This window comes from Phasianus colchicus, chromosome 5, assembly GCF_987193195.1.
Source record: "Phasianus colchicus chromosome 5, bPhaCol1.hap1.1, whole genome shotgun sequence".
NCBI classification, from domain to species: Eukaryota; Metazoa; Chordata; class Aves; order Galliformes; family Phasianidae; genus Phasianus; species Phasianus colchicus.
The window spans coordinates 11,623,175-11,635,720 of record NC_143440.1 but is presented as its reverse complement, the minus strand read 5'-3'; the positions used below and the strand labels follow the sequence as shown (position 1 = coordinate 11,635,720).

The following is a 12,546-nucleotide window of genomic DNA, read 5'->3' as shown; positions in this document are numbered from 1 at the left end:
AGGTCATTTCTCAGCACATTTTTGCAACCAATGAAAGAACAGCAGAGCACTTGTCCATGAGATCTGGCGCTGCACTTCAGGGTGGGTATCTGCTATTCCCATAAAAGCAACAATAGGAAAAAAGACAAAAAAATATGTACCTTATGAAGTTTATGAGTAGGATGATTTTTATAACTGGATTTATGAGTCTGAAATCACAGTATTATTTTCCATCTCTAAAACAAGGCTTGTTTGATTACTTTAAAAAAAATACTGAAAGACAATTAAATTGTGTTCAAAGAATGCAAACTCCTCTCTTCTGTCCAGTTGTAATATAGGAAAGCACAAAATCCTTCGCACAGAAGGAATATCCTTTCAACTTTGGCATTATTTTGGACAAGGAATTCTGCTGTAATTCCTGTCTCCAGTATAACAACCAGCATGCTTCTTTCTGTTCTACTTCATTGAACCGAATCCGGATCCTTACCCTGCTCATTTCAGCAGGATAACTAATACATTTGCAAAGAGCTAATTAATCATCCAGGCAATTCACAGCATATCTCCTCTTTGTTTGCACATCAGTACAAAACCATCACCATGACACTCCAACTAAAACAATTTTTGGGGGGTAACATTGACACCCCTCAATACCATCAATGCACTTATCAGCACTACAATTTACTATTACATCATTTTCGACCCATTCTTAGTACACAGGCCTGTGTCACCGTCAACATTTTTGCAAGATTGAGTACCACAGATTATTATTAACAGTCTCAATTTGTGCCTGTAACAGTTTAAATGGGCTATCAGGAAGAATTTCTTCATGACCAGAGTCATCAAGCACTGGAACAGATTGGCCAGGGAAGTGTTTGAGTCCCTGGTGGACATGGCATTAAGTTTAGTGATGGGACTCAGTAGTTCAGGTTGAGGGTTGGATTTGAAGGTTTCTTCCAATCTAATTGATGCTATGATTCTATTATGTGATTACAAAGATAACTGTAAAAATCCTTACTTTTGCTGGAAATAAACAGACCCAGTGTGAAATGGTTCTTCAGATTAAATCAGCAATCATTTACCCTGCAGGCGTTAATTCTAAAGACCTCAGTGGAAAGATGCACAACATTTTAGATTGGTGGGCAGGGAGATTCTTGTGACAGGGTAGGGTAAGAAAGAGAAAGCAGACCTGGGAATTTAATGGGAGCAAAAGAATGTGTATACTCAGGAGAAGAGTACCATCTCCAATGTGCTTATCAAGGAATTTACAAGATCTGCTTTTTAACAGAAAACAGTGCAAGCTTTAACCACTACTGGCTATATAAACCCCAGCAAATATTGGAAACACAATTTCCACGCACATGGCAATTCCCCATCTTCCAAAGTATACAAAGGAATGCACCAGCACAAATAATTCTTTGCTATAAATAATTATAATATAATCACAACCACCTACTGAGGTAAACTTTGAAAGTTAAGCAGAATGTGTTTGAAATTTCGTTTCAGAGACATGAGTAATTTCAAAGTTATACTTTGGGCTAAGTAAGCAGTGACTTACTTTTCTTGCCCCATGGTCTGAAGTTGACTGTTCAGACAAGTTCTCTCTTTCATTTTGCAGTAACTTATCCCTCAGCAATCCTACTTCTTCCTGCAGGTGATACCACTGCAGCAGTTCAGTCAGTACCATATTTAGAGACAGCTCTGGGTGCTTAATGGCATTTTACTCCCAAGGAACACAAAAAGAGAAGGAAACACAGTCAAAGTTCATAGACAAGTTATTCCTCAACACTAAAGCAGAGCAAAGCACTTCTCCAGCCAGGAAAGGTTTATCACAGCTGATCATACAAAGCCTAGTATGAATGATGAGAGTAAGGTGGTAAAGGACGCTGATGTTTTACATCTGCTCCTCCAGTCATTTAGTAACCATAAGGCCCTAAACCCATACCTAGATCAAAAAGCATTAAGAGGATTTTATTTAAAATAAATAAATAAATAAATGGTGGGGAGAGATTGAATATTTTATATAGGAAGAATATAAAACAAAATCCTTTTATCTAGGACAAATTTCTGCAAAAGAGTGTGCAACCAATAATATTTTAAACAAGAAGCGTTCAGTTGTCTGGTTTCTGAATCCTTGGAGCACACAAAATAAACTGTATTCAAAACCTCAAACAGATGCCTTCTACCAACAGGAATTTCTTAAGTGGTAGCCATGCTCACATCCCTGGACAATAACATAAACTTTATCAAAGATAGACTTTGAACCATCTTTTACATTGTACATAACTTATTTGCAAATGTATTGATTATTTAACTTCACCATTACATTGTCTTACCATAAGAGAAGGTCCTAATTTCCCCAAAGTTAACTTGGGAGTAGTATAAGCTAAAAGATGCTTATTGTTTAAGTATTTTACATGCTGATTATCTGGGGAGGGGGAGGGGTTATATATATTTAATGGAGTCTTTCACTTAAACATACACATTTATTTAAACAAATTCTATTCCAGATCTCCTAACAATTTAACCATTCATTTTTCTTCTGTTACATGAAGCTGTGGCTCATGACCATAGCTGTATTTTCTATGTGGGCACTGGGTTAAATGGACAAAGGACTCTCTGGACTACAGGCCTGCTTACCTGACAAGACACAGACCTGAGCTGTAGTTGAGAATGTCATCTACTCAAAGCTGCATGGCTTAGCAGCTGCAGAGTACTTGCCTGGATTGCAGTTCATGTATTGCCAGAAATGTTGATATTTGCTTGGGGAGGTAGGCTTCCTGTGGTTTGCTTTTTTTTTTTTCTTTTGAATATGAACTGCTCCTCCTACCTCTGCAACCAGTGAGAAGGCTGATCCTCAACATAAAGCTGGAGCTGCCGCGTGTAAGCGACAGTAAGCAGCCTGCTGTCCCTTAGCCTTTGCTGGAAAAGTACAATAGAGGAAAGAATGAGATACTACTGCAGAGAATCCTTTAAAGCACATTGAGCTAGAAATGCCTCAGCTGCCCTGAGACTTGAGCCCCCACGAGCATCGCCAAGGGGCCTTACTGTACAAGCGAGGTGGGTGTGATGTCAGAGTCAGATGGTGTTGGAGCACACAGGGCTCACAGACACTTTCCTGTTCTAACTTAACATTAGTTGGGTTTAATCTAAAAGAAACAGAGTCAAAACAACAGAAGCAACAGTACTTACACATCCTTCAGGTTCATAAAGAAAAGCCAGTGTCTTATATTCCTCTTTAAGACTGCTCTCCACAGAAGGCAGTTGGCCAGTGCTGTGTATTGATTTCACTCCTTTCAAACAGCGTTCAAAAAAAAAAAAAAAAAAAAAACGGTGCTCCAAAAGCTGCTGAAATCAACCCCCCCTCCCCCAGATAGCAGTTTTATGTGAACACTCACTCTTAAATGCTTTCCAAGCTTATTAGTGAAGAACTAATCCACATGTGTGAGCTGGTAGAGAGCACAGGTTGTGCTCGTCAGCACAAAGAGCAGTGTAAGGGAGCACTGAAGAAACTCAGCACAAGCTAAGGCAGAGAAAAGCTGTCCTGCTTGCAGTCGAGTTGATTGCAAAGCTCCTAACGAGAGGCAGTGCTGCACCCCGTGTCAGTAAATAAAACTCTAAGCAATGACCTTACTTTTCCTACGCTCTCCTATGCAGCTTCCTAAAGAAAAGAAATTCCCAATGTGCTTCTTATGTAGGTTATTCCTTACTGGGAATGCAAGAAAATTCCTTGCCGTCAGGCCCTGTGCTGTAACTCCCATCATATTCTAGTACGATAAATAAAAAAGAGAAAAGCCTTACATAACAGTCTTCATTCAAGACACTTAAATCTGCAGCGTCAAATCCATTTTACGCACTTTCAGTCACATAAAGGTAAAACCTTTTCCCCCAGAAGGAAACTGAAGACAGTAGAAAAAGGCAGTGTTTTCCACCGGCCCATTTAACAAATGAAACATTTACTTTCTGTTTGGTGTAAAGTGACAGCTGCCTTATTAGAGCTGACACTGATCCTCCCAAGAGGATTTCAGCGAGCAAGTCACAGAGGTGAAGGTCAAAGAAGCAAGGGAATTAAATGAAGAGAGGAAGCAAGCAGCTTTCCCTTAAGGACAGAAATCAGCGAACAGAAAGTCGTTACTTACATGGCCCTCGCTGATTGGAAATAGAGCACCTGCAAAATGTGAAAATATCTGCAGGCCACTTTCTGAATTTCAGTTTGTTTTAGACCTGGCTCCCTCCTGGCCATTGTCTCTCACCTGCAGGAAGGACACTGTGGGCACATGGTTTTGTGCCATGTCTCTGCCTGACTTACACAGCGTCAAAGAAGACTCATGTAATATTCATATTGAGGCATCATGCATCGCTTTTTACATACATGGGGAGGAGAGTAAACAAGGGATGATCCTTTACTTTTTAAAGTAAACAACAACAAAAACACAGCCTTGCACTCTCAAAAAGTTTTAACTCTCCCTACACACGACTAACTGAAGAGAGATGAATGCATGCTCTTCAAACGACTCCTAACAGTTCTGAGATGCTTTGCCAAACTATCGCTGTTTGGTTTGGCAACGCCACTTTGTTATGCTAATCACACCAATACAGGAATATCTGGGTGTCAAAGGTGCACTCAGAAATATGCACATTGTGAAGATGAGATCTGAGAAGTTTGGCTTAGCCATGAAGTTTCGCAGATTTATCAGATCTTCTCATATTTTCTACTTCAGTTTCAATCGTAACACTGGATAATATCCTGAGCTTCAGCACAACTCCATGTAGTACTCCAAGGAATAGGTAGGTGTAATCAAACACACGACTTGCCTCTGAACAATTTTTATGAAATTCTGGAGAGAAGAGATAATTGCATGCTATTCTTACTTAAGACAGAACACCTATTCAAGTAAACAGGCAGAGATATAAATGAATGAATAACTGGCTCTGGCTCTAATCTTTTTTGAAACCTACAAAATGGTTTTCAATACATTTTCAAGTATTAGCTTACCTGAAACCTGCAGGTTTCCCTCTCTATGCCAGGTACAAAGCACAAGGTGCTTTTCCTTCCTGTAGAGCTTAACATGCAGAAGCTCAGGCCTTCCTGGGGCTTTTTGTTGTTGTTGTTAACCAATTTTGGGACTCTGACACCTGCAGAGTGGCACCTTTCAGCAGCCCATCTACATCCTGCTCTCCCACCCCACCATCTCACCATCAGTCTTGCCAGATCTAGACTAAGCATCTGGAAAATACAAAGCAGAACAGCAGGGAAACAGCTGAACCGCTTGACTTGTAGCTTCAGTTTAGAAGTCCAATTAACCAAAGTCGTGATTAATCACTACTTGGAGGTGAAGGGGGAAGGGAGAGGTGCAGAAGAAATCTTTCTTAAGGGATATGGACTACAGTATCTAAGCTCAACTGTGGTTATTTCACTGTACGTTTTCCTTAATGCCTAACAGAAGTTCATTCAGTCAGGTGCTCCTGTCCCAAAGCAATGCAGCTTTTATGTGATGACCTGTGTATAATTCAAAGAGACCCTTTCAGAAATCACAAAGAGAGAACAGATACTCACTAGACGCATTTCCTTTTAGATAGCACTGCCACCCTGTCACTGTCACAGACCCCTGTGCAGGACTATGCAAGCTGCTCTACAGCACAAGGCATTTCCAAATGGAGCAGTGCCACCCATTCTATAGCCCATTAACACCAAATTGCCACATGTGGAGATGACTGAAGAGTGAAGAATGGAGTTAATTAGGCCAGGTACACAGGAGGCAAAAGAAAGTTGGCACACAGCCGCTCACACTACTCTAGCTGATTACACTTGTAGTAAACCTTGACTTTCTAGACCACATTTGCTTTCTGAGCTCAAGAAAAATATGTGTTTTCTCCCGTGTTCATTATGTCAGTAAGACTTGTATGCAGAACCAGAAACAAGTTTTCTGTGGCAGTAAGGGCCTCCCCAGCAATTTTGTTCAAGCCCATTGTATTTTCTCTTTCATCACCATATCTTTCAGTCAGAAATGACACGCTATGCATTTGGCACACAAAAAAACTAAAACATGTGAACGGGAAAAAACAAAAAAAAAAATCAGCACATGAAGTGATGGTTGCAATGAGAGCAAAGAGCAATGTCACTAGCTTTTGGGGAAAAAAAATTATAGCCCAAAAATTGATTGCTAATAAATACTAATATTCTTCATTAGACATTGCATGTCTTAACCTCATTTCCTTCAGTGTTTTATTATGCGTTTTACCTTGTATGACATGAACAGAGACTTAAAGTGACCTCAAAGACTACAAGAGTGTATAAAAGAAAAAAATATATATATTTCACCTTTGCCAAAGAAGAGGGAAAAAAAAAAAAAACTAGTGAGAATATTAAAGCATTCAAAATTTATAATGTTCTTCATCCTTTTAAATACTCTCCCTAGATACGATCACACTGACCTTCCAAGTCCATAAAATATGCCGTTTTTGTCGCCCCCTCCAGGTGCAGCACAATTTCAACTCCAACACTTGCATAGGTTTTTTGGTAGAATTTCAGAAAAGAACTTAAAAGCAAAGTCACTGGAATATTGCATCATGAAACTGCAAGGATGTTTCCTGTGAGTATCGTACTGCTGTGTCAAACATTTCCAATGGGACTCATCATACAATTTAACCACATGATGCATCTTCAGAAGATATTACCCCAGATATGGATATTGATACCCACTGTATTTATAATATGAAAAATAAAAGAAATGTTATCTTACTCAAGCATGTGTCAGATTCGACTCTAAACCACATCCTTCATTTAGTTAAAGAGCCAGAGGAAAGAAAAAGCAGCACAAAAATATTTTCATGAAAATGGACCTATTTTAGGAGGAGCCTGGTACAACTGCCTTTACAGCCCTAGCACACTTCCACGCCTCATCTGGATGTCAACCACTTTAAACAAAAAGCACAGATATAAAGTTACAGCTTTTTTCAGTCGGTCTGTAGAAACTGCCACATGTACAACAGAGAAAAAGCATCTATCCCAGTAACAGCTTTTCCTTTCCAAGAGGAAATGTTTGCATCAGTATAAGCAAATTTCAGAAATACAGAAATAAGTGCCTACGGTTGAGTTATGTTCACTTCCCACCGACTTCAGAGACTGGACAGCTTACATATGGTGAAGATAGGCTTCCAAATAAAACAGAGATACACAGAAACACAAGCCTCAAACAGCCGAAAGGAGCATTCTGAAAAAGTATGTTACTATTTACACATTCACCTCCTTTTTTACATTCAAAGCACACAAAAATTCCAGTTTCAAAATGCATTGTCAGAAAAAAAAAAAAAGTTTCTCAGCTGCCCAAACGCTGCATTAACACACTGACTGCCTGTGCAGAGTGTCAGTGCAGATCCCATCTCACAGACAACTTGAAGGTTACGAACAAATACTGTCACCTGACAATAATTAATATTGTTCTCATTTTCCTTCTGTATATACCAACAAATATGCATTTTCTGCTTTTTCAGCTGAAGCAGCCAATTACCTTCTGTGCTTTGTAAGCTCCTGTCCACACACTCCCCAGGAAACGGATAATGTGCTGTGCAGCACAGTGGGGAGAGCTCGCTCGGATGCAAAATAATTCAGAACTTACTCATGTAAAGTCTCTCCGCTGCATTCACAGGCTGAGCTGTGTGTTAAAAGCATTTATTCAGCACCGAAAGACCATACTTTACAGTTATAACCCTGGCAAATACTGTGCATTTAAATAATTCTTATACTAAGCCACACAAAGGGGTTTTATTCCTCTACCACAGCTGTACACAAAAGAACAGAGTGCCATTTCAATACTAAACTCTTGAAGTTACTACTTACCAGTTTGTGATTACATGTTCAGTAAGCCCAAAGAGCTGGAAAGATTTTGTTGCAGGAGACAAAAGTTACCAAAAACAAAAATAAAAACCAACAACAGGCAAAGTTAACAAGAAGGAAGGGAAACTCACATAAATGCTCTCTTCATTCATCCACTTAAGTGTTCCCGAAGACCAAAAGGGACCTTAAAGAAAGTGCTCTCAGCAAAGACTACATCCTCTTGTCAGTCAAACCCCGCATAGTTTCAGCTAGGCATCTGTCCAAAAAGACATGGAATTCTTCTATTTCTGTCTCCCAGTGCAAGTGGAAACATTTCTACAGATCTGTGGTGAGGATTTCAATTTTTGTAGTGGTAAGCTGGAAGAGGAATTTAATTAAAGACTCCGTTAAGCAGAAAACTGTCCACGAACAGGAACTGGAAAATTTGGAGATGAATAACAATTGCATTACATTACAGCCTGGTACAGAAGCACAATAAAAACGTCCAGTGAGGTTAAAAATCCAGATGTGGTTTACTGGAAGAAAGTTGTGAAAAACTTTGTTTTCATTAGCATTGTTGTCGGGAGCAGTGAAACAACAACAGATTCGTGGTTAAACACACAGGCTTGCCTTTTTTTAAGGAAATAATTTGAGTTTTAAAAAATTAATGATTTTACATAGGAAGCTAAACATTTGTTTTACCACCCATGCTATGCCTGACGTGTTACTCTTTTTACTCAACACAGGTGTTTCCTTAGAAGTACTTCACATCTTGCCCATTGCTGACAAAACAAACCCTATAAACCTCTGATTCTCTAAAATATGGAAGGACCTTGGAAATGATATGTTTCCCTTCTCTCACATTTAATTTTTTCTCTTATGATATCAAGAAGAAAGTATGGCTGTTTACATTCAAACTGGAAGCTGACACAGAAACACAGCACGCAACTTTACTGGTCCTTCCAGCTCCCCAGATGTGAGACCTTTCTCACAAAGAGAAGCAGCTGCATCCATTTGATAGCCCAGAACTTTTGTCCCTGCTGCTTCTCCTCTCTGCACTCAGCTTCCTCACCCATTGCTCCTTTTGCCTTTGCTTTTTATTCTGCCCCCATCACTGTCTTTTTGATGTCTTTCACTTGCTGTCCTATTGCTTTACATACTGACACCTCTTTTTAGTCCTCCTCATGGCTCTAAGTCCCTGTCTCCTGTTCCTGCTTACCAGGTCAATGCTTTGTCTTTCTGGTCGGTCTTAGGGCTCTTCCAGCCACTGCTGACTATCTCCCACGCTACTTTCTGGATGTACAAAGCTCTTTCTGAGTCAGCCCATAAAGTAAGTTGGCCCTGCTAGCCACCATTCTTCAGCTCAAAACCTTCATTCGGATGCACTGAAAGACATTAGTTAACTGTAAAAGTAAGTCTGAGAGTTGTGAGGAACAAACAGTGCCTTTCTAACAGAGAAGAAAAGAAGCACTCCCTGTCCCCCTGTTCTCCTTACATACACGTTGCTTTTTGGCTCTGATGTTTCAAATTTCTTTACAGTGTGAATGGCCTTGGGACAGAAAATCTTTCACACTGCATTCTGTAACAGTCTCTGCCATGACAGGATCCAGTCTTTTTACACTGCTGGGCATTATGGTGAAACAAGTGAGAAATAAGCTGTTTCTTGAACATCTTGCTGCTTATTATCTCCTTCAAATCACAGCTCTTGCAAGATGTAGCTGTGACTGAATGAAGTGATATGTTTTAATTTTAGGGATTAAAAAGAGAGAGAAAGAAACTCCATGTAGATGGGGGAACACTGTAATCCTGCAGTGCATTGCCAGCAAAGATGACAGGCAATTAAAGCTTTAGCAGGGCAAGGAAAGGCTGGACAGGAGTGTCCCTTTGAAGCACTCTGAGCATGCTACGATGCAGGTTTCCCTAGCCAGGAATAGAAGGGCCACGAAGAAGATCAGAGGGCTGGAACATCTCTCCTATGAAGAAAGGCTGAGGGAGCTGGGATTGTTCAATTTGGAGAAGAGAAGGCTCCAGGGAGACCTCGTTGCAGCTTTCCTTCAAGCTTGGAGGAAGCTTAGAAGCAGGAAGGGGACTGGCTTTTTACAGTCTTATAGTGATAGAGAGGAATAGCATTCAACTGAAAAATGGGAGATTAAGGTTACCTGTTAGGCACAAATTCTTTACTCAGAAGCACTGGCACAGCAGCCCAGAGAAGCTGTGAATGCCCCATGGCTGGAGGCACTCAAGGCCAGGGTGGATGGGCCCCTGGGCAGCCTAATCTAGTTGGTCTAGATGGGTTGGAACCGTCCAGTTCCGATGGTAGGGGTTGGAACTGGATGGGTTTAAGGTCCCCTCCAACATAAGCCATTCTGTGGTTCTAGGATTCTCTGATCCCACCCTTTAGTTCTCATGGTTACTGACAGTGGGCCAAGCTAATTCCACTCAAATGAATTTCCATGCCTTCTCTTTGCAGCAGACAATCCAAAATAGACAATAGGCACTGGTGCAGATCATTGTTAAACTCTGCTTCCAAAACCTAATATTGAATATAAGTTCCCATTTTTCTGATATTTAAGTTTAGCAAAAGTCAGGGCTTTGCACATACAGCATTATTAATGTCCAATTAGCACCACATTTCATCCTGGCACGCTATGAGCCACCATTACACCAGTATGACATTGTCTTTTGAAACAGAGATGCTTTATGGTACCTATTGCTTTACTGTCTTGTTCTAAAATTGCCTGATCTCCAAAATCCATCCATTTCAAGGAGTTCCTGAGAGGCAAAAAGCTCTGGATTAAGATTACTGTTCCATTATTGGTCTGAGCATTAATTTCCTTCCAGTGATACCGGGCTACTTGTCATTTCTGACAACACATTTAATTGCCATTGCAGCCCTCACAGCTCTTTCATAGGTGCTGTCAAGATTATTTTAATTAAAATAATATCTATACAGAGGTTAATGAAAGCTGGGGAAAAACTGCACCAGGAGTGTGTCATTCACTGTTTCCCATTAGTGGGTTTGTAAGAAACCAAATTTCTCCAGACCCCATGACTTGCAGAGACCAATTGAGATGGGAAAAATGCCCATGACCAGCTTCCATGGCACAACGGCTCCAGCCCAGCCACTTCACCCTTTAGAGCCTTTTCCACAGAGTAACCATCAGCCAAAGTCCTTGCTGTTCAGCCCATTCCCATTATTCTCCTTACAACTACTAATGATACTGGTGATATAAAAAACTACTCATTATGTCAAATGCTACCCTGATACCACCACAGACACGACCTGGGATCACCTGCACTTTATCAAAGATAAGAAGATTTAGTATTTGGAAGTGCATTTCTTCTTATTCATTTTAAAACACACTAAATGATCCCACATGTGGGAATTCAATGCTTCCAACAGTAAATGCAGGCAGACAGACACACGCCCACTACCTTTTTTATTCCAATCTTTGAAGCAGACTGGTCTCTGCTTTAAATAAATTCTATGTATAATTAGACAAATCAATATCCATTGCATGATGTTTTACTTTTTACAGTTAGCAGCCCTCACTTTGTACTAAACTGTATCTTTGTGAACTAGTAATCTAGGAAATTACAGGGTTTCAGTCATGCCAGCTCATTTTGTTGCTGTGTATGGTACAGACCTCAGACATTGCAAGATATTTCAGCAGTTTCTTCCTCCATATTCAAGACTGTTTACTCATTGTGTGGGTATCTTTCTTTGTGTCGATGACAACAGGCACATAAGTCACTTTTCCCTCAACTGGGCTGGCATGCATGAAGGTGAATGCAATGCAGCAACGTGCCACTTGGCTGTGACCTCAGGCTCTGCTTCTAGCTCAGCTCTTTGCTTTTTTCTGTGCACTCACTTTCTGTTCCACAATCAAATCACCACTACAGGCTGTTTTTGTTTGGAAAAAATGTCCAGTTCCTGAGAAGACTCACCTCTGTGCCACTAATGCCACTCCCACTGAAGAGAACCTGCAAAGTGCAAATTGCATGAGCAGCAGAACTAACAAAACTCATTTTTCCTCTAACTTTAGCAGTATCCACAAAATACCACAATTTTGTAACCTTTCCTGTTTACATAGCTGTTGAATAAGTCTTACTCCCAACTGCGAAGTGAACATCCCTATAACAGGCTATAAGTATGTGGCTGATAAACTTTCATACTCCATTCTGGAAGGCAGAGCTCTGAATGTTGCAGCATAGCACAGTATTGCAGACTGAAAGTTCCTACAGCTTGCTCCTGTGTTACATACTGCCCATGTAAAGAAACATGCTGTTGGTAATGATCTAAGTACTGGCACAAAATTCATACTGGAAGAAATCCTTTATGAGGTCAATATTTCCCCTCCTCATCAAGGGGAGACACAAAACTGAGGGGCTGCTGCCAATGAGGAAGAACTATTAACAGTCACAGCCAGTATCAGAGAGATTTCCATGGACAGTTTTGCTACCTGACCAGTTCAAACTGCATCTAAACAAATCATATTCCCCATCCTATCTGTGAGTGTGAGTCATTCTGTCTGCTACACATTTGTCATTCTTCTGGTGGGTATTCTCTTAAGTGTAAAACTGCCAAGCAGAAATCAGCTTTGAATAGGAAAAAACAGAGCAAGTTAGAAGATTAAAACCATGGGAACCGACTAATACATAAAATTTTACTGCAGCTGTAATTTTATGAGAGAAAGGCAGGGGATTCTTGCTATTTCTTGCTCAATTTCCATCTGAGCTTTTTCTGGTAAAGG

General features: G+C 40.3%; 1 protein-coding gene across 3 annotated transcripts in view; it reads right to left on the bottom strand.

Moving 5' to 3' along the window:
- The window catches only part of INSC (INSC spindle orientation adaptor protein), a 122,338-nt gene extending 119,079 nt beyond the window's left edge, over positions 1–3,259 (bottom strand). For all 3 annotated transcript variants that reach the window (XM_090142027.1, XM_090142026.1, XM_031614048.2), the window contains exon 1: positions 3,169–3,259. Coding sequence is in view for 1 of the 3 variants with exons in the window: in XM_031614048.2 (XP_031469908.2) it covers positions 3,169–3,172 (4 nt within the window). In the remaining 2 variants the exon portion in view is untranslated. The remainder of the gene's footprint in view (positions 1–3,168) is intronic.
- Positions 3,260–12,546: the final 9,287 nt, after the last annotated feature.